This window comes from Monodon monoceros, unplaced genomic scaffold, assembly GCF_005190385.1.
Source record: "Monodon monoceros isolate NGI ecotype Baffin Bay Population unplaced genomic scaffold, NGI_Narwhal_1 Super_Scaffold_5, whole genome shotgun sequence".
NCBI classification, from domain to species: Eukaryota; Metazoa; Chordata; class Mammalia; order Artiodactyla; family Monodontidae; genus Monodon; species Monodon monoceros.
In genome coordinates, this window is record NW_021703782.1 from 78,282,413 (window position 1) to 78,304,858 (window position 22,446).

Below are 22,446 nucleotides of genomic sequence, written 5' to 3' on the forward strand. Positions count from 1 at the left end.
CCTACAACTATGCCACAGAAGCACATATCATTATATCCACGTCTCTGCAGCCTCTCTGGACTGTTATCCACATATAAACACCATTATTTTGTTTTATTTTTTATTGACGTACAGTTGCTGTACCATATTATCTAAGTTGCAGGTGTACAATACAGTGATTCATGATTTTTAAAGGTTATCCTTCATTTATAGATATTATAAAATATTGGCTATATTCCCTGTGTTACACAATATACCCTTGTAGCTTATTTTATACCTAATAGTGTGTACCTCTTACTCCCCCACCTCTATATTGCCCCTCCCCGCTCCCCACTGGTAACCAGTAGCTTGTTCTCTGCATTTGTGAGTCTGCCTCTTTTTTTGTTATATTCACTAGTTTGTTGCATTGTTTTAGATTCCACATATAAGTGATATCATACAGTATTTGTCTTTCTCTATTTCACTTAGCATAATGCCCTCCAAGTCCATCCATGTTGCTGCAAATGCAAAATTTCATTCTTTTTTATGGCTGAGTAGTATTCCACTGTGTTTATATACCACATCTTCTTTATCCACTCCTCTGTTGATGGACACTTAGGCTGCTTCCATATCTTGGCTATTGTGAATGATGCTACTATGAGCACTGGAGTGCATGTATCTTTTTGAATTAGTGTTTTTGTTTTCAGATATATACCTAGGAATGGAATTGCTGGGTCATATGGTAGTTCTATCTTTAGTTTTTGGAGAAACCTCCATACTATTTTCCACAGTGGCTGCCCCAATTTACATTCCACCAACAGTGTACAAGGGTTCCCTTTTTTCCACATTCTTGCCAATACTTGTTATTCGTATAAACACCATTTTAAACAAATGTCATCATGGTGCATGATCACAGGTAAAGTCTTGGTAGTGTCAAGAATTCCTAGGAGGCTGTGTTAAGCTTGTCTGGGAGTGATTTATGTCCCTGAATCAGACTCTGCCTGTAACAAGCCTACTGTCTTCTGTTTGTATCCGGCAGCTACTCTTTAGCTTATTTTCTGTTAACTCAGTCGCCTATCCACTGAATGAAAACATAAAATGATGACATGCCTTATAAGAAGAAAACCAGATTTTAAAAAGAGGGTTTTAAGAACATCAGACAACACATATGTGAAACCCCATGGGTTGGGCTACACACAGCCCTACTACCATGGCAAGGCCTCGTGAATGTGTTCCTTAGAACCAGACACCTGAGCATGTTAAAGGACATGCATTTCTCTCCAGTCTCTCTACCTTGGTTTCTTGCCTGTAAATACAGAGCCAGTCACACCCAGACCCTAGCAGAACTGAGTTATTCCTGGAGCATACACATTTGCTGTTTGTTACTTTTACTACCAGGAATGCTGTGTTCTCCTTCCCTACTGGAGAGGCACCGGCCCCCTCTCTTAGGAGGTGCCCTCCCACTTCCTACCATGCATGCAGCGGAAGGATTTAGATCCAAATATTCACCTGGCTCTTCAGAGCCTAACACAGGGCCTGGCTCCTCACAGAACCTCAGTGATCAGCAGTTGGCTGATAAGTCTTCCCATCTCCTAGGGCAGGGTCCAAATGGTTTACTTCCTTCGGGGGAAGTCAAATGCCAACTGCATCTACATTATGTGTTTGGAGTAGAACAAGGTTAAAAACATCCTTATGTTTTTATTCAGACAGATCTGAAGTATCCGCTTTGATGTGACTACAATTTAATCAGCTGATGGATACTGTGGGCTTCTAGAATTCAGGGTCAGATGTAGTCCCTGGGCAAGGCACGTCTCATCCATATTTCTGAGAGCTGTGCCATAGCAGCAAATGCATGAGTGGTATACTTTTAATACAAATCTCACTTACCTTCAGAAAGGATCCATGGCCACTTGGAGAAACATGTATGTGTGTGTACATAGGGTGGGCAGAACAAAGATAAAAGAGGTATCAGAAAACAGTAGGAAAAGGGGACAGATCATTGTTCCAAGAACCAAGGATGGGATATTAACGACAGATGAGCCAGTCTGAGTCCTGTGCTTCCTTGCAGCCAAGGCAAAAAAAGAGAAACACCATGGGTTATATAACTCACCGGCAAAAAAATATGCTGTGGTTTGCCTTATCTAGGCCACTTCAGGCATCTCGAAATTCATTCTGTATCCTCCCACAGATCCCTATCCGCCATCACAGAGAAACATAAAGGAAAAAAGCACAACCTATTCTCTCAAAGCGACTGTTTTAAAAACCCAAGACACTGATCTCGTTGTAATATTCCTTGCTCAAAACCCTTCAACAGTTCACCAGCACCCGCAAGTTCTGGGTGTATGGCTGATATAACAAATTACCACAAACTGAGTGGCTTACAACAACACAAATTCATTATCTCCCAGTTTAGGAGGCCAGAAGTCCAAAATGGATCTGATGGGGCTAAATCAAGGTGCCAGCAGACCTGTATTCCTTCTGGAGGCTCTAGGGAAGAATCCATTTATTGTCTTTACCAGCTTCTAGAGGCTGCCCATATTTCCTGGCCTGTGGCCTCATCACTCTGACCTCTGCTTCTGTTGATACATTTCCTTCTCTCTGACTCTGACTCTCCTGCTTCCCTCTTCTAAGGACCCTTGTGATGACACTGGGCCCACCTGCATAACCCAGGATACTCTCCCCATCTCAACGTACTTAGTCACATCTGCAAAGTCTCTTCTGCCTTGTAAGACAGCATATGCACAGGTTCCAAGCATTAGGAAATGGATATATCTGGAGCGCCATTATTCTACCCACCACACTTGGTATTCGAGGTCCTCCGTGCTCCAGCATCAACCCCACTTTGTAGGCTGATCATCTACTCAGCACCCCCGGGCATCACATGCCCAGACACACCACCACATTTTTTACACCATTTTCCCTGGACATACCCCAAATTTCACTGCCCCAGGCCCAGAATGCCTTTTCTATGGCCATAAAATCCACCTCATCCTTCAAGCACAACTCAAATGTCAGCGCCCCACGTGCCCTGCCCTGACTTGCTCAGCTGAAATTGTGGCTGGGCTCCTTCTGCACCTGCATGAAGACCTATAAAGCATATGCTTTGGTGAGTCTTCCCTCATGGCTCCTGTCCCCAGAATGAGACTGCATGCTCCATGGAGGAGAGACTATTTGTACACACTTCTTATACTGCTGTCCCTTTACATGGAATAAACCCTCAAATGTGTGTTAAATGAATGACATGCATACATGCAAACCCATACTCTTATCTTAAGGCAATAATGCAAAAGATGGAAAAAGAGCTCTGTGATCACTAATTGTTTTTAGTAAGCTGTCTATAATAGTGAAAAAATAGAGGCCTAGCAGTAATAGGTCCCGCAAGCCATGCGGCGTGGCCAAAAAAAAAAAAAAAAAAAATCCAGAGGAACAGTAATAGGACTGGTTCAAAAATGAGGGAATATCAAAACAATGGAACAGTTCTGAAACTGTCCAAAGTGATAAATACAAAGGTTCTGCAACAGCATGGAAAAGTACACATGGAATAATGCAGGGAAAAACTCTCAGAATACATTTGCTGAACATTAATGCCAGTGATTTTTGTAAACTGCAGTCATAACTGTGTGGGTCTTCTACTCCAAACCTCAACGTTCAAGCTGCAGTGACCAAAGGATCCAAGATTATCAGGGACAGTCCCAATTTAAGATGTTTTATACTAACGTCACAACTTGTGTCAGACTTTTTCTCAAGTGCCAGTGGGCCGTGTGCTACCCCTGAATCTGCTGCGCTCTGCTGCCTTACTCAGGCTGCTTCCTTTACTAGGAATGTCCACTCCCCATCTCCATGAGAGTCCAAAAGCTCTACCTGTATTTCAAAGTCTAACTCCAATGCCACCTCCCAAATGAGGCCTCGCACAGGCCCCTAGTCAGAATGATTCCCCCTCTCTTGGTACCACTTTGATAGTATTTATCACAGTCTGCGCCATATGACAGATGGAAAGGCAAATCCACGGCCCCTCCCACCTACAGCTTACAGCACTGACTGATCACAGCATGCTTTCATGCTGAGGTCAGATGTAGCCTCCAGATCTTAATACAGCATCCCAGGTAGCCAAAATCAACTGAGCAGAGTTGTCAGGTCAGTTTAAATCTCTATGTCATTCCTATCTTAGCATTATTTCTGAGCGCACATGTCCTCCAGACTAAAATAAGCTCCTAGGGAGCGGAGTCTGCCCTTGTTGACCTTTGTTATCATTATTAGAAGTGCTCAGTAATGTTTGCTAGGCCCCACCTAGTCAACTGGAAGGAAACACAGACGCAAAAGCACAGAACACAGATGCAATACCACAAAAGGTTGTGTGACTGAGGTGGGATTATGGGTGAAGTCTGTCTCTCCCCTGCTTGCATCTGTACAGTTGTTTTCATAAACAAAAATGGTTTCAAATGAAGCAAAGACAGAGAGTAGGGAAACACAGAGATCAGAGAGGAAAGAGGGACCATGGGTGAGCAGGATGGTCTGGGTACAGTGGCACATACCTCACGACTGGATTTCCGTGGTACAGGATGTAAATGCCAGCCTCCTTGTTTGAAAAGATTTGATTATTCCGGATGATGCCTTTCCCATTGCCAAGGACAACAATGCCAGAGCGAAGGCCGTGGTGGATCTGGTTACACTGCAAGTGAACACGAGACACCACAGAAGGCAACTCAGACACGCCACTGAGAAGCAGAGTGCTCATTGCTGCCCCACAGCAGGGCCAGGATGAACCAGCAGAGAAAACTACGTTGCTGGAAGATCCCTAGCACAAAACAAAGTGAATGGGCTTCCCTGGTGGCACGGTGGTTAAGAATCTACCTGCCAATGCAGGGGACATGGGTTCGAGCCCTGGTCAGGGAAGATCCCACATGCCGCGGAGTAACTAAGCCCATGCACCACAACTACTGGGCCTGTGCTCTAGAGCCCGCGAGCCACAACTACTGAGCCTGCGTGCCACAACTACTGAAGCCTGTGCACCTAGAGCCTGTGCTCCACAAGAGAGGCCACCACAGTGAGAAGCCTGCACACTGCAATGAAGAGTAGCCCCCGCTTGCCGCAACTAGAGAAAGCCTGTGTGCAGCAACAAAGACCCAACGTAGCCATAAAGTAAAAAAATAAATAAAATTAAAAAAAAAGAAACAACAACAAAAAACAAAGTGAATGGACGCGGCCCTGCCCTCTCTGCACAGATGCACACGTTGACACCTATGAGGGAGACTCCTAAGAGAGGAGTCTTCCCCACCCAGACTCTTGGGACGTAGTTATGCTGGCACTTCCTGCTGAGGGCTCCTGCCCTTCATCTGCAATGCACACTACTGAAAATTTCTGAGCCTCCAAGGAGTCCCCAGAACACATGATCATTGGCTAGGCCATGTCACCCCAGGGCCCAGGGCGCCCACCTCTCAGAAGGGGGCAGTGCCCCAGTACATGGGAACTTTGGCTAAGCGCAGTCCCAAGGGGCCACCCAGGGAAGGAGTGGGTCACTGGCTTCTAGTCTTCCCTTCTCATTCGGGGGGGGATCTGTGGAAGGTACAGCCCCAGGGAGCTTAGGTGTCCCATGAGGCATGAGGTCACCAGGTGTACGAGCTATAATGACCCTTGGAGATTTTCATACCGTGCAAATGGGAAACAGGCCCAGGGTCATATAGTATGTTTGTGGCAGGGCCGGATCTGAAACCTAGTTTTTCTGTTTCCCAGTCAGTTAGTTGCTTTTCGACAGTGATGAAAATTTTAGGTTATAATAAATTATAATAAAATTGTTTCACTCTGATCGCTAATTTATAGCCTAAATACAATCCTATATTTAGACCAAAAAGCTAGCTGTTTCTCTTCCAAAATTATTTAATGGAAACAAAGTTCTAGTTTGCTTTAAAGTGTTTCATGCTGCAAGCTCTCCTATTCTTACTTACTTTTCAGATTTTCCCCTGAAGGATTTGGCAGACTCACCAGAGTAACCGCTGCCTACAGAAGTCCCTCACAGGGTTGAAAAGCACAGGGAGAGAGGTGTAAGCAATGGTATTTCTATCCTGCACTGTTTCACAAAGGCAGGTAATACTCCCTTCCCCCTCCACCTGCTAAACTGTCCTGTCCCCCCATCCCTGGGAAGGCAAACTCCTCTCATCTCTCTGGCAACAGTGGCAATAATTTCCTAAGCCAAGGCCATGCATCAAGTATCAGTTGCACGGCAGAAAGAGTGAGAGGAAGGGGCTGGCAGAGGACACTGGCCAGGCATGTCTCTTGAAATATAGTTAAGAACTTGCCTTTCTCTGCATTTGCAAGGGCAGTCTAGATATACTGGGTTAAGAACATCCACCCTGAGTCAGGCTGCCTGGATTCAAAGGCCAGCGCTAGCACTAGATGTGTGATTTAGGGCAAGGTCCCTAGTGTCTTTGTGCCTCCGTGTCTTCACCTATGAAATGGGAATAATAATAATTCTATCTCACAGGGTTGTGTAATAGTTAAACCATGATTAAATAAATATATACCAAGTGCTTAGAACAGCATCTGGCATATAATAAGCACTATGTATAGGATGGATATTATTTTTCCAAGCCCATAAAAAGTCCATTATGTTTCTCAATTTCTGGGAAACCTGTCTCTCAGAGAAGGCTGGAGCAAAACTATGGGGCAGGTCTTTCATGTCACTGGTCTCACATTATAGGATTTTAAGTGGTTTTCACACTGGCTAAGATCAAACTCACTATGGCCTCACGATATCCACGAAACAAGTTATCTTCAGAATAAATATCCTACGTGTCCTTTTAATAGTAAAGAATGAACTAATTTGTTGTTTTATTTTTGATCCAAGTGTCTTTCATGGCAGACATATCTTTATTCTTACCGAACTCAAAGCCCACAAGAGCATATCAGGGCTGAGGGAGGGAAGGTCCTGTGAATTTCCCTGTCTATCCAGTCCTTCTCCTTGCTAGGGGAGACTGCAGGGACGTATGTGACTTATGCAAAGTCACTCTCAATACATGGAGAAAGAGACCCAGAGTCACAAGGACACACAGAGAAAAGGGCAGGAACTACCTGCAAACAGGAAGCAACAGGAATTCAAGATGGCAACATTTGCTTAAACATCCTCAGAAAAGGTTTCTGAGTACCAAGAGCCACCCTGAAAGGGCAAGAAGATGGAGGAAGTACCAGAATGAGAGGGTTGGACTTTTTCCGGATGTCTACGCCGGCCTCCGCGTTGTCATAAATGTTGTTGCCGGCGATCAGGCCTCCGCCCTCCAAGCGAAGAAAGATGCCTGACGCTCTGCAGTGGTGAATGTGGTTCCTGAGCATGATGATCTAGGCAGAGAAGACAGAGCCATTCATTTTCCTGTCACAAAGGTATTTTAAAAAACTGCTTGGGGAATACCTGAGTCTTCCTTCCCGTCTGGTCCGTGCAGTTCTACCTGATGCCAGACCAGCCACTCTCCGCCGTGTGCTCATGAGGACTGAGCCGTTTCCGTGTCCTTCCTGGCTTTGCCCTACAGGCACTGCACCAACCTCACGCCAGTTCTTTACTAAAACCTGGATGGAAGCCTGGCCCTGAGCTCCACATTCACAGCCTCTGAGCAGGATAAATAACTGGATGACGGCATGGAAAGGATGCTTGGAGAAGGTGGGATTTAGTGGTCTGCAAACTCTACATGCAGTACAGTTACGTGAAGATTTCCAGTGGTCCAAGGGCACAGCTACTTTGAATGGAATCGAGTGCCAGATCCAGCACTTCCACACACGCCTTTGCTGAACTTCACCTGCCTGAGGAAGCACCTGAGGGTAAAGTACCTCGTAGGCTGTCCTCTCCCACCTTCCCTTTTGCTTTCAACTTTTAAGACTTTTAAGACAAATACCCATTCTTGCCCGCTTTGCATCTCTTTTGCTGTATTATTATCCTGGGGTGGAAAAACCATTGGAACCATTGGAAAAACCAATGGAACTCCAAGCTAAGAGACAATTGCAAGTATAAGATAAAGAAGCCTCTTTAAAACAAGGTACCATAACTCAGTAAACAGCTTATTAAGGGGATGCACTGCCACTTACATTCTCTTTTTAGCAATACTAAAAATCTAGAATACATATTGTTTTAAACAACTATGTATTAACAATGAAATGTACTACGTTAAGGTAAACTGTGCACTAACAATAAACACTGTGCTACATTAGGATAAAACTCTGGGAGGGGTACAGCATAATGGAAGTACAATTTCAAGGAGAAGCTTTCTGCTTAGAGTGGGGAAGGTTGGAAAGAGCATTGCTCCCACACTTACAACAAGAAGATACAAAAACATAACCTTTCTTGAATCCATCAGCGAGCTGAGGTTGCAGGACAACCAACTAGCCTGGAATCTAAGGGAACAGGCACCTTCAAGGACACGAGATGTGAGTACTTGTTTGTCTGAAAAGACACAGATGCCATACTGGCCAGTAAGAAGAGTTCAGCTAACCGTTCCCATGAACTGTTAAAGGCCAGCTGTTAACTAGTGAGAGCACAGAAGCCCCGGGAGCAGCTGCATCTATTCACTTCTCCATGGACCTCGCCAGGTGCTCATGGAGAAAGACTGAGGGCAGGACGAGAGACGGGAGACAGCCTCCCTCCTGGTGGGCGCTTGGGGGAATGTACAGCCAGTGTGGGAAAAGTACAGCCACTGTGGTAAAAGCACTAAGCCCCTCCTGTCCCAAAGAACAAGCCTTAAGCAGCTGGGGGAAGGGCAGCAAACCCTGTGGCTCTCAAGGGAGGGAACAGAAAAAAAATAAACGCTTTACCCCTCAGGGAGGTGGGAGGAAAATATCTTGGGCCTCGATCATTAGAGCCCCCCTAGTGCTGAGGGGTGAGGCAGGACCACTGAAAAGGGCCTAGTGCCAAGGTCCTAAATCCACCGACACAGCACCTTCCTAAGACTAAGGATAAATGCAGACACGAGAGGCTCCCTATCACCCACTGTGCCACCAGGCTGGCCAGCCAGAGCCATGGCAGTGGCCTGCTGCTGGGAGGGGCAAGAGCACGGAGGAGCAGATGCAAAGGGAAGAACTAAAACAGAAAAGTCCACTGGCAAACCAGCCAAAGTAATGCAGGAGGAATCAGGAGCCTGTGGTTCACTGAAGGTAATCGTAACAACAAAATCCAAGCGTCACAGAAGAGGCATGCCCATTCCCACACATAAACACCATTTACCTCTGTCTCCACCGTCTATACAAGATACCTCACTTCCAACTAAAAATTACCAGATACCCAAAGAAGCAAGAAAAAAAAATCATGGTCAGTGATACTTTTCTTCATTCCCTCTGCCAGCCTCTACCCTCTCGGGAATGTTCTGGAGGGCAGAGGTAGGGCGGTTGCCCTCTGGCCACTGGATCAAGGGCTTGCTCCTGGCCACAGGGACCAGCTCAGTAAGCCGGCACTCCCGCCCACAGCTCCCCACTTGTATTAATGCCATTTGATATATGTGTTCCCGGAAGCTGCGTACTCATGAGACACCATGGGTTGTTTTAGTCAAAAGCCAGCCAAAATCAGCTTTTCAGGTTCCTTTTTGGAGACTCACTAGGAGCAGTTGGCTGCACAATTCCTGCCACAAGTTCCCTGGGGGCAACAGTTCCAGAGGGCTACAACGAAAGCTGTTTAACTTTTTGTCTCTCCTTGTCCATGACTCCAATTACCACCTGCTCCCAAGTCTGCATGTCAGGGCACATCTCTCTTCAAAGCTCCAGCCCCCCGTAACCAGATGGCACCTCTGCCTGATGTCACTGATGCTCCAAACTCAACGTGCCCAGAACTGCACTCAGCATCTTTCTCTCCACATCCTAACCTTCTCGGCTTCTCAGTTCCTGCCTTTGCCTCAGCCACTCGCACCAGAAATCTAGGCCACATAACCTCGACCACTCCCCTCCCGAGGTTCTCCTCGCCACCTCTCCGGACTGCCCTGTTCCTCCTCTCCACGTACGGACCCTAATTATCCACTGCCCCGCACTGATTGTGTCTCCAGTCTTGTTCCCCTCCACTCCATTCCACACAAAGCTGACAGAGCTTTCCAAATGCGGATCTGACCACAATTCTCTGCTTAAAATCTTTCAGTGTGTTCCCACTGCCCTCAAGACAATTCCCATCTCTCTGACGAGACACCTGCCCCCGAGCTGACTGACTCTTGCTGACTAGCCCTCACCTCACGCTCTGGCTGTTGAGGTTACTTGCGACTCCCTGAGTGTCCTGTGTCCTATGTCTGGGCCTTCCCGCATGCCTCCTTTGCCTCACAGCTTCACCCTGCCAACTCCTAGTCTTCCTAGACAGCTTGGCCAGGCACCAGTCCTCCGGGAAAGGTTTTAAGTCTTAAAAAACACCAAACACATTTATGGAGTACTTGCTATGCACCAGACACACTGCTAAGCACTTTATATATATATATGCATATATATGACCTCAGTCAATCCTCAACACACCTTGGAGTAGTTAGTATCATTAGTCCAAAGGGCATATAGCTAATAAGGGGCAGAGCCAGAATTTGACTCAGAAGCCACACTCTTAATAACCATGCAAGGAGGAAAGCCCTCCTTGAGGGCTCACCCCAGATCCTTTCATTGTGGTCCCCCTGAGAGCAAAGCTGTCACCCACCCCTTTTATTTGACCTTTATCTTTTATTCTCTGTTCATAGCACAGTTTTATATTGTGTTTCCAGGGTAACACCACCTGAAATCCTCTTTGGAAATGGGTAAAATACAATTAAGATGCAATTGCTATTAATCATTCTAGAAGCCTTCAGAGACCTGCAGGACTCACATGTGACATCTGTACAATGCCCTTCAGTTTTCTAAGTGCTTTGCCAATATTATGGCACTGGATCCTCACAAACCCCCCAGTCGAAGAAGTGGGGCAGTATTTCCATTTCACACGAGAGGAAGGTAACGTTCACAGTGAATTAGAGGAGAAGTGAGACTCAAACCTAGGAGCTATGTCATGCTTCCTTCTAAAAGGCCATGCCCTTCCTTTTAGAAGCCTTTCCCATCCTGAGCTGTTACTGTCCTGTGGTGCCTGAGGGGGTTGCAGGTACAAGGCGCTGATGGCATGCAGAGCAGGATGATCCATTCTTAGTATGAAGTCCATACATCTCAATGGGGCTTTCTAGGCCCTGGGCAAGGTGGATTCTGCTTACCTCCCCTGCTCATTTTCCAACGGTCCCCACCACACTGCTGAACTTGGCCTCACATCCAGGCCCCAGCACAGGATGTCTGCTGCCTGAACCCTCACTGTGCACCTCCTCTTCACCACACGCAGCCCATTTTCCTTGGTTCTCCTCGCCTCATCCTACTCAACTTAGACATCTCCTCGTCCGGGAAGCCTTCTCAACTACCCACACAGTTTGGATCACAGGCAGCGATCACGTCTCCCAAAATTATCTTGCATCCAGGCTAAAGAGCCCTTGTTCCTTCTACTAGGAGTTGGGTGACATATTTGAGAAGCAGCATAACATAGAGAAAGGAGGTGGAAGACCTGGGTTCTAGTCCCCATTCTGTTTGGCCTCTAACCTGCTGTGTGATCCTGAGTGAGTCACCTTCCTCCCTAGGCCTATTTCCTCTTCTGTAAAATGGGAAGAATAGTTTCTGCCTCATCCAAATCAGATGATGGACATGAGGCAAGCGTGTGTTATAAGATTAAAAGATGATTTTTAAAAAAAATGCATACTAGCACCATCCAAGCCCTCCTGCGTACAGCCACTGAAGCCCTCTCACCACTCAAAAATCATGTTCCCTGTGACCCAGCGAGGCCTCATGGGTCTGTACAGTAAGCCTTATGACAGCACCTTGTTATTATGTATACATCGCACCTTGCTATTATGTATACATCGCACCGCATAAGTCAGGTTCCGGAAGATGTTTCCTTCCATCTTGGCTCGGCCATAAGAGCAAACGAAGACGCCTCCCTTCCCGTCCCGGAACAGGCACTTGCGGATGAGGCAGCCCTGCACAGAGCTGGCCAGCGCCATGGCCTCCCTGTCCTTCTGCAGCTCCTGGTGTAGTGAGTTCAGTACCAGGCAGCTGGGCAGCTGGATGGATGCTCCCGGCAGTGGTGGGCCCAAAAAGGAGCCCCCCAGAACCGGCCGCGGTCCCTGCACTTGGTAGGACAGTCTGTACGTGAGCTGGTCCTCATCCTCATCCTCACCGCTGGGACTCAGGCCTCCATCGCTGCTGTCTGGGGTCCGGGCCACCCCTTCCCCATCGCTGCCCACCTCTGCCTCCTGTGAGCCAGCCTTGGGGGAGCCAGCTGCTGGGCTGGTAGGGCTCTGGCTACCTTCAATGACGATGCCACAGGTTCTTGGGCTCCAGGCCTGGTCCCTGCTTTCCAGGTCCAAGGACATTAAAGAGTCAGAGTCCTCTGTTGGGAGCACGCTGGGAGAGGACCTGATAAGCCCTAAGAGATGCGTGTAGGCCCAGTTGTTCTCTGAGGATGGGTGGCCCTCAACAGTCACAGAGTTGTTTTCACTGCCCACAAATTCACAGTTTTCCAGGACACACAGGGGCACATTGTGCAGAAAGACATGGGTGTTTTTGAAGGTGCAAAACTTCACTTGGCAGGTGCCCGGGCCATGGACCTGGATGTGTCCATTCTCAAAGTTGCAGTTGTCAAACTGGACGTGACCTGAAGTTGTCTGGGGAACGAAAGAGAGAAAGTGGGTGTAACAGGGATAAGATCTGTTTTGCTAGTCAGAGCTCTAACTGTTCTGTAAGGGGATGGCACCTGGAAAGGCCATCTGTCCTGCTGGTCATGTTCCCTTCCCCACAGGGCAAGGGTCTTGCCAGCCCCAGGAGGAACCAGGAGCTGCTGTGCATCAGAAGGAGGATCATTTGGAGCTGCCTCCCCTTCCCTCCTTCCAATCCCAAAGGGCAGGAGACAAGAGTGGAAACGGATAATGGCAGAAAAGTTCATTTTCTGGAGCAGGGCCCTTCCCCAAACCCTCAAATCTCAAGTAAATTCCACCAGTGCTCATGAAGCGCTTAGTGAGAATAAAGAGTTTGGCGTGGGGGGTGGGAGGTAACATGGAGAAGGGGGAAGATGCTGAATGCTCAGAGGGATGCTGCGTGAAATGGAATCGGCTCAATACTGGAGATGAACCAGGAGACGGTCGCTCAAGGGAGAAATGATGGGGGAGAGCTTTGGATTCTCACAAACACAGGAACTGGCTGGGATGTGAGCCCAACTTTACCAAGCCCTCTGATGGGTGAGGGCCCCACGTGGTGTCTCGGTTACACGGAGACTGTGTCCCACCAGGTGGTGTTCCTCCGGGTCTCTCCTTCCAAAGCACTATCCCTTCATTCAAATCCTCCCTTGGCCCTGCGAGCCTGCCTCCACCTGAGCCTGGAGCCCTGAGGTTCACCACATAGGCCAGTCCGGAGTGTGGAGTCAGGACAGAGCTGGGCAAAGCCAGAGGGCTGACAGAGGCCAGGGTGGGCCAGGAGGGGCTGAGCTCTGCTGGGGCTGGGCCAGCAGTGGGAGGCCCAGACACAGGTGCTGGGAAAGTCTGCGTGGGAACTGGTGCTGGTGCAGAACTATGGCAGGAGACAGCAGGCCACGTCCCTAAAGAGGGGGACAAGGTGTACTGCCGTGACCGGGTGAGTGCCCTGAGCAGTGGCTAAGAGTGCGGGCTCTGGGGTCCAGCTGCAGGGCCCAGCTCCCAGCTCTGCCTCTTCCAGGGGTGTTATCTCGGATAAACACATCACTTATCTAAGCCTCAGTTTCTCTGTCTGCAACACGGGGCTCACGAACTAACAAAGCACCTGGCACAGAGCCATGCACAAAGTTGGCACGTGAGAAAAGCCAGCTGTTATCATCTGGGGTCAAGGGACGTGGAGAGCAGAGAGTTCTCTGGGGTGGGGGTACTACTCAGCCCTACGGAACAGCCCACCTGAGACCCTCAGCCTTCCAGGCCTGACGGAGAAGACCAGCCACTCTGCATTCCTGAAAAAGAACTGCTTCTGGATTCCACACCAAGCTCCATGAGATGTACTTGAACCATAAAATGAGGTAGTAGTGTCTCATGATCCCACTTAGTAATCCCTGGACAATTTTACATTCTCTAGCAGTGACCTCCCTTGAGAGCTTGTCCCAGAACTTGAACTTAACTCCCCTTAACCTCTCTAGTTCTTCCCTATGGCTAACCTAACTTTTTCTTGTTGCAGTTTAAGTCTATTTTCTCTTACTTGGTCCTCTCTGTAGAAAAACCCTGGCTCTCTAGAGACGCAGAGGCATTGCTAGAGTTCTCCTCAGAAGTCATAAAAAACGGCTGTGAAGTCACCCTGGCCTTTGCATTTTTCAGGCAAGGTCATCCTAGCCCCCTGTCCTGCTTTTAGTTAAAAGACAAGCATGGACTGAGCACTAATATATGCCAAGCACTAAGCCAGATGGTGGGCTGGGCTACAAAGTCTACGGCCAGGACCCACCCATTGAGGATCTGCAGCTGCACTTGTGAGGGGGAAGTGGAGGCTGAAGAATAAATGACTATGAAATGTGGAAGGTATGGAAACAACCGTTCTTCCAGATCTGCAAATGAGCACAGAAGGACTCCATCGGTTCTTCTGAAATGTTCTAAGTAGCAAACAGCCTTTTAAGCTTCCAGGGAACGCAGAACAATGTAATTTCAAAAGGGGTTAGACTCAAAGGTCTGGATTTGAGTTCTAACCTCACTAATTATCCACTTGAGAAAGTTACTCAGCATCTCTGAGCCTCAGTGTCCCTCATCTGCAAAACGGGGACACACCTACTCTGTCTACCACAACTGTTTGTTGTGGGGATCAAATGAGGCCACAGATGGAAAGTCACCTATCTTATGATTACAGGCTTTGGACCCTACCTCTGTCCCTTACAAAGTCTGAGACCCTTGTTGAGGCTCCATCTGCTCATCAATAAAGCCAGCTGACACTACCCATCTTAATCATGGCTGTAAAGCACGTGGCTGGCAAAGAGCAAGTGCATCATAAGTGACTGGTGGCATAATGATCATTACGAACGTGAGAGACAATTTGGTTGTTATTGGTAGACAGTGGCAATATAATTTTTGTTGACTAGGTACAAAATCCATTATCACAATCAGTTTCTAGGCAATGCAGCTCCTGGCAGTCTACAGCTATTAGTTCTAGACTGTTCTCCCAGAAGCTACCAACATCCCAACACATGCTTGTCTTTGGAAACAACTGCTCTGTTCCTAGAAGGAATGTGTTCTCCTGATATTTCCTGACCCTCTCTCCAGTCAGCCTTGGCAAAAGCCTGACCTTCCTTGACCCTCCACAGAGTGGGGCTAATGTGCTGAAGGTCACTGGCCTGCAGAGCCCCCCCTCTTTGGCCATCTCTCTGGGAACGCTGCCTGTTCTCTGCTTCCTGTCACTATGTGGCATGTGGCATGCTCCCGGAAGCTGGCTGCTCTACCTGTGGTCCCAGTTGGTCCAGGTTGGAAAGGAGGAAGTACAAAACAATTTTGGCCTCCAGTGCAAGGCTCATTTACTTTTTTAAGTACAGTTTTTTCAGGAATAAAGCAGAATATTGATCTCTACTGATCCCTGTGCCTCTTTCTCAACTGGTGCAGAACTCAGAGGAGTGTGTTATAGGACTAATGACTGAACTCTCTCTCTTTTTTAATTCCAACAAAAAAAGGGTTACAAACCCACTGAGAAGAGGGCAAGGCTCAGGGTCAGGCCGGGACAGGCTATCCATCTGAGGGAGACACCCACCTTAAACATGAAGGGTGAGAACCAGGCTGGCATGAAGACGAGGTTGCACAGGCGTGTGGTTGAGCACTGCTGGTCAATGCTGGCTAGCAGGGCCACTTCGCCCAACTTCCCGTGGCCTACGATCTCCACAGGCACCTTCAGGATAATTTCACCTTGCTCTTCGTGCAGACCTGGGAACAGCAGGATTCGGTCAAATAGGCTGGACATGGCCAGGGCACTGCCTAGGCTGTGAAACTCATGGCCTGGCCCGACACTCAGGGTACGACGTGTCCTCCTCCGGCGAAATAGAGAAAAGCAGACAGAGGTCTCCAAGATCGCAGCATTCTTGGTCCACATCTTGGAGGCAAGGTAATGCTGCTTGAAGGCCTCCCTCCAAGACTCAGGTTCCACATCAGGCTGGTTGGGCCAGTTGGGGTGGCGGCACTCGGTGTAGCCCAGATACAGCTGCCGCCAGCGAGTCCTATCAAGACTGAGGATCAGTTCATACCAGGCCCTACACACTAGGCTGCAACGGCCCAAGTCGGGAAGGGGCAAGTAGGCCAAGATCATGCGCCACAGCTCCAGGGGGAGGCTGCCAGCCTCCATCGTCACCTGGGAGACAGACACAGAACAAAAGAGGTTTTTGTCTATGCTGCTTACAGTCCCCCTTCTTAAAATATCCCCTGCCTTCTGACCCCAGGGGTGAACAGGCACCTAGGCCCAGCCAATCACAGGACTCCACCCACTGAGTCAGAATCCTTCCCTGGGATTTTTCTACCTGCAATCAGCAGGGAAAACTTTCTTTTCTCTTAAAGACACTATAAAGATATGACCCTGGAACTGCTGGCAGCCACGTTCCCTACCTTATGGATAAAACCTTGTGTTACCAAAGCCAAGGAGAAATGAGGAGATGAAAGATGAAAATTGAAAAAGAGAAAGAAACATAGTGAGTATGTGTGTATGTGTCCTGGTGGTATGATTCCAGATTCCTGAAGATGCCCTGGAATCTTCAGTTTTCCCTCAAGTCTGTGAGGTACCTCAATGGCCTTCTAATAAATTCTCTTTCTGCTTAAGCTGGTTTGATTTCAATTTCTGTAACTTGTAGCTAGGAGTTTGGACTAATACAGAGGGAACCCACCTTTGGCTGTTACTGTCCTAGAGCTGTCTCTACTCATCACGGATCAAATCCTCATGGGAGGCAACCTCAGGAAAACTGCTGCTGAGGTTTCTGGTCCTGGCTCTGCCACTGGTTACTCATGTAACCCTAGTGTCCCAAGCATCTACTGGGCTAGCTGCCCAACCATCTGCTCCCATGATTTTTTTTGGGAAAATATCCCTCCCCCCACCAACAGTTTACACCACTTGCTTATAGAGGTAGGGCTTTCCGCACCCCTGTGTGTGGAATAACACTACCCAGACCCCTGGCTGCAAATGACTGGACTCTGGATGGCTCCACTGGGCCACTGAGATCTTTAGGGGAATGTGAGTTGCAATTCTAGAATCAGATTGACTTCTTTCCTGAATGGAGGGGAATGAGTGGCTTGTTTCCTAAGCTATAAACTCAGGAACAGTTGTTGGTGACCATTTTCTCTGGGGGCAGGGGAGGGTGGAAGCAGAAGAAGCTGGTCTGCATTGAGAGGAGGATGAGAGACATAGAAAGAAGCAGAGAAAAGGGCAGAAACAAGGGGCATCCCAGTGTTTCTCCAGCACTGCAGGTCACAGCTCCAGTCTACTCTCAAAGCTCAGCTCCATCCTTGCCTTTTGAATCCCTTCAGCTACCTCTGTACTCTTCTAGCAAATTCTCCTTTTTGCCTAAGCTGGCTTCACTGCATTTCTGTTGTCTACACCTAGTTTAAGCTCTATCAGTGTCAGTCTCCCCACCTAAAAAAACAAGGCGGCTGAATTAGATGACCTAGAGCAACTTGCAAGTCTGAACCCTGTAAGGTCTCTAGACAACTAGAAACTAAAACTGGAAACAGGGCCGACTCCATCACTGACTTTAATAATCAAGTTGTCCACCTCTCCAGGGCCTCAGTTTTCCCCTCTATTTTATAAAAATGATGATCAAACTTGTCAGCCATTAGCCCCAAGAAGGCTAAAAACACAGATGTGTGATTACATGATAGAAATTCTAAGCCTCCTCCAGACAGGTATGGCTTTAACTCTACAGATTAGTATCAGAGCCCAGATATGCAGGTTCTTCCATCATGATCACCCAGTGAGACTTTATGAAGTTCTCAGTAGCACTGGAGAAGAACTGGCTCTGGACTGGTAAGCATGATGTAGAGAGGAAAGAAAGGCTGGGCTCCTGATACTGCAACTGCCCCAGGCGAATGCAATTTTACTCATGGTGGTTTCTGTGACACCCGTGTCTCCTGTTCCTCATCCCTTCTTTAGCCACACCTTCTCAGCCTTTTAAAGAGAAGAATGTTTTTCTATCCCTTCTCTAACCGTTCTCTAGCTAAGTGATCACATTCATTCCCTTAATTTCAACTACCAGTGTAAATTCAGGACCTCAAAATCTGAATTTCCAGCCCCAGCTGTCTCTTTCAAGCTCCATACATGAATACCCAATTGCTGGCCAGACGTTTCTACCTGAATGTTCCACAGACACTAAAAACTCAGCATCATATCCAAAATGGAACCTCACCTTCCAATTTAGGCCATGACAGAATTCCTAGAACTGGATTCTCCCGCCTGCCACAAACGAGGCAACAGAATACATGCTCTCAGGCACTGAATAGCAAGCCACACAGGACTGTGATCTTAGAGGGCAAGGAAACAGGAGGAAAGTGCATGACTGCTCCAGCTGTCATCTTGGGGCACCTTCTCATTGTGGGGTAGGGAGATGGAGCCCAGGCAGAGTGATAATCTGCTGAGCAGGCAGATTTGAGTTCTGGGCTGAAGTGGCTGAAATCTGCCAGGCAGGGTATCCAGAGGGCGTGAGCAACACAGCGTGGGGGTGGGTTTGGTGGGCAGTTTCTTGGCTGAAAGCTGGACCACACGTGTACAGGGTGGGACTTCCACAGACCTAGTAGAAATTGCCTTCTCTGGGGTAAGTGGTGATACTAGAGATCAAGCAGAGCTGGGAGATCATGGAATTCCACCTAGAATATGGAGCATTCATACTGAGACTCAGAAAGGATGTGCCATGGGAATAAATTCAAATTGGAAGAATAAAGTCAAGCTTCATAGGATCAAAGGGTTCTTCCAGTAACTTATGCCTGCTAGAATGAAATTTAACAGTCCTAAAAAAAAAAAAAAAAGGACAACATAATCTAGACTCCCTCAACATGTCAGCTACAAGATATTGTGATGTTGGCATAAGAAAACTAGAGAGTCCTAAGACCCAGTTCCACCCACCTGTGGGCAGGCACCAGTCCCTCCCACCAGGAAGCCAGCACAAGCCCTTGGACCCTCATCCACCAGGGGGCAGACACCAGAAGCAAGAGGAGCTACAATTCTGCAGCCTGAGGAATGGAGGCCACAAACACAGAAAGTTAGACAAAACAAGATGGCAGAGGAATATAACCCAGACGAAGGAACAAGATAAAACTCCAGAAGGACAACTAAGTGAAGTGGAGATAGGCAATCTGCCTGAAAAAGAATTCAAAGTAATGAGGTGATCCAAGATCTCGGAAAAAGAATGGAGGCACAGATTGAGAAGATACATGAAATGTTTAACAAAGAGTTAGAAGATTTAAAGAACAGAGATGAACAATATAAGAACTGAAATGAAAAATACAGTAGAGGGAATCAATAGCAGAATAAATGAGGCAGAAGAACAAATAAGTGAGCTGGAAGACAGATGGTGGAAATCACTGCTGCAGAACAGAATAAAGAAAAAAGAATGAAAATAAATGAGGACAGTCTGAGAGACCTCTGGGACAACATTAAATGCACCAACATTCACATTATAGGGATCCCTGAAGGAGAAGAGAGAGAGAAAGGGCCGGAGAAAATATTTGAAAACATAATAGTTGAAAACTTCCTTAACATGGGAAAGGAAACACTCAAGTCCAGGATGTGCAAAGAATCCCATAGGGGATAAACCCAAGGAGGAACACACCAAGATACGTACTATTCCAATTGACAAAAATTAAAGACAAAGAGAAAATATTAAAAGCAACAAATAACATACAAGGGAATCCCCATAAGGTTATCAGCTGATTTTTCAGCAAAAACTCTGCAGGCCAGTAGGGAGTGGCATGATATATTGAAAGTGATGAAAGGGGAAAACCTACAACCAAGAATACTCTACCCAGCAAGGCTCCCATTCAGATTCTAGGGAGAAATCAAAAGCTTTACAGACAAGCAAAAGCTAAGGGAATTCAGCACCACCAGGCCAGCTTTACAACAAATGCTAAAGGAACTTCTCTAGATGGAAAAGAAAAGGCCACAACTAGAAACAAGAAAATTACGAATGGAAAAGCTCACCAGTAAAGGGAAACATACAGTTAAGGTAGGAAATCATTCACACACAAATATGATACTTAAACCAGTTAATTGTGAGAGGAGGAGAATACAAATGCAGGATATTTGAAACACATGTGAAATTAAGAGATCAGCAACCTAAAACAATCATGCATATCTATAGACTGCTATACCAAAACCATGGTAACCGCAAACCAAAAATCTACAATAGATACACACACAAAAGAAAGCAATCCAAACACAACACTAAAGATAGTCATCAAATCACAAGAGAACAAAAGAGGAAGGGAAGAAAAAAGACCCACAAAAACAAATCCCAAACAATTATCAAAATGGCAATAAGAACATACATATTGATGATTACCTTAAATGTAAATGGATTAAATGCTCTAACCAAAAGACACAGACTGGCTGAATGGATACAAAAACAAGACCTGTATATATGCTGTCTACAAGAGACTCACTTCAGATATAGGGACACAAACAGACAAAGTGAGGGGATGGAAAATGGTATTCCATGCAAATGGAAATCAAAAGAAAGCTGGAGTAGCAATACTCATGTCAGACAAAATAGACTTTAAAATAAAGGCTGTTACAACAGACAAAGAAGGAGGTTACATAATGATCAAGGGATCAATCCAAGAAGATATAACTGTAAATATATATGCACCCAACATAGGGGGGCCTCAACATATAAGGCAAATGCTAACAGCCATAAAAGGAGAAACTGACAGTAACACAATAATAGTAGGGGACTTTAACACCCCACTTACATCAATGGACAGATCATCCAGAAAGAAAATCAATAAGGAAAGACAGGCCTTAAATGACACATTAGAGCACATGGACTTAACTGATATTTACAGAACATTCCATCCGAAAGCAGCAGGATACACATTCTACTGAAGTGCACACAGAACATTCTCCAGGATAGATCACATGCTGGGCCATAAAGCAAGCCTCAGTAAATTTAAGAAAATTGAAATCATATCAAACATCTTTTCTGATCACAATGCTATGAGATTAGAAATCAACTACAAGAAAAAAACAGTAAAAAAAAGCAAACACGTGGAGGCTAAACAATATGTTACTAAACAACCAATGGATCACTGATGAAACCAAAGAGGAAATAAAAAAAATACCTAGAGACACATGAAAACGAAAACACAACAATCCAAAACCTATGGGACGCAGCAAAAACTGTTCAATTAGGGAAGGTTACAGCAATACAATCTTCCTCAGGAAACAAGAAAAATCTCTAACAACCTAACCTTACACCTAAAGTAACTAGAGAAAGAATAACAAACAAAACCCAAAGTTAGTAGAAGGAAAGAAACCATAAAGATCAGAGCAGAAATAAATGAAATAGAGGTGAAGAAAACAATAGAAAAGATCAAGCTGGTTCTTTGAAAAGATAAGAAAAATTAATAAACCTTTAGCTAGACCCATCAAGAAAAAAAGGTAGAGAGCTCAAATCAATAACATTAGAATGAAAAAGGAGAAGTAACAACCAACACCACAGAAATACAAAGGATCATAAGAGACTACTACAAGCAACTATATGCCAATAAAATGGACAACCTGGAAGAAATGGACAAATTCTTAGAAAGGTACAATCTTCCAAGAATGAACCAGGAAGAAATAGAAAATATGAACAGACCAATCACAAGTACTGATATTGAAACTGTGATTTTAAAACTTCCAACAAACAAAAGTCCAGGACCAGATGGCTTCACAGGTGAAGTCTATTAAACATTTAGAGAAGAGTTAACAGCTATCCTTCTGGAACTATTCCAAAAAACTGCAGAGGAAGGAACACTCCCAAACTCATTCTATGAGGCCACCATCACTCAGGTACCAAAACCAGACAAAGATAGCACAAAAAAAGAAAATTACAGGCCAATATCACTGATGAACATAGATGCAAAAATCTTTAACAAAATACTAGCAAACCGAATTCAACAATACATTAAAAGGATCATATACCATGATCAAGTGGGATTTATCCCAGGGGTGCAAGGATTTTTCAATATCTGCAAATCAATCAGTGTGATGCACCACATCAACAAATTGAAGAATAAAAACCATGTGATCATCTCAATAGATGCAGAAAAAGCTTTTGATAAAATTCAACACTGATTTATGATAAACTCTCTCCAGAAAGTGGATATAGAGGAAACTTACCTCAACATGACAAAGGCCATCTACGACAAACCCACAGCTAACATGGTACTCAACAGTGAAAAGCTGAAAGCATTTCCTCTAAGATCAGGAACAAGGTAAGGATGTACACTCTTGCCAATTTCATTCAAGTTAGTTCTGGAAATCCTAGCCATGGCA

General features: G+C 46.2%; 1 protein-coding gene across 6 annotated transcripts in view; it reads right to left on the bottom strand.

Annotated features, from left to right (window-relative positions):
• Positions 1 to 22,446, bottom strand: part of FBXO10 (F-box protein 10) — an 82,663-nt gene that overhangs the window by 24,870 nt on the left and 35,347 nt on the right. For 5 of the 6 annotated variants that reach the window (XR_003790764.1, XR_003790763.1, XM_029202509.1 and 2 more), the window contains 4 exons: positions 15,694 to 16,284; positions 11,799 to 12,620; positions 7,138 to 7,287; positions 4,491 to 4,627 (listed from right to left, as the gene is read on the bottom strand). Coding sequence is in view for 4 of the 6 variants with exons in the window: in XM_029202509.1 (XP_029058342.1) it covers positions 4,491 to 4,627; positions 7,138 to 7,287; positions 11,799 to 12,620; positions 15,694 to 16,278 (1,694 nt within the window). In the remaining 2 variants the exon portion in view is untranslated. The remainder of the gene's footprint in view (positions 1 to 4,490; positions 4,628 to 7,137; positions 7,288 to 11,798; positions 12,621 to 15,693; positions 16,285 to 22,446) is intronic. The other variant, XM_029202513.1, reaches the window with a different exon arrangement.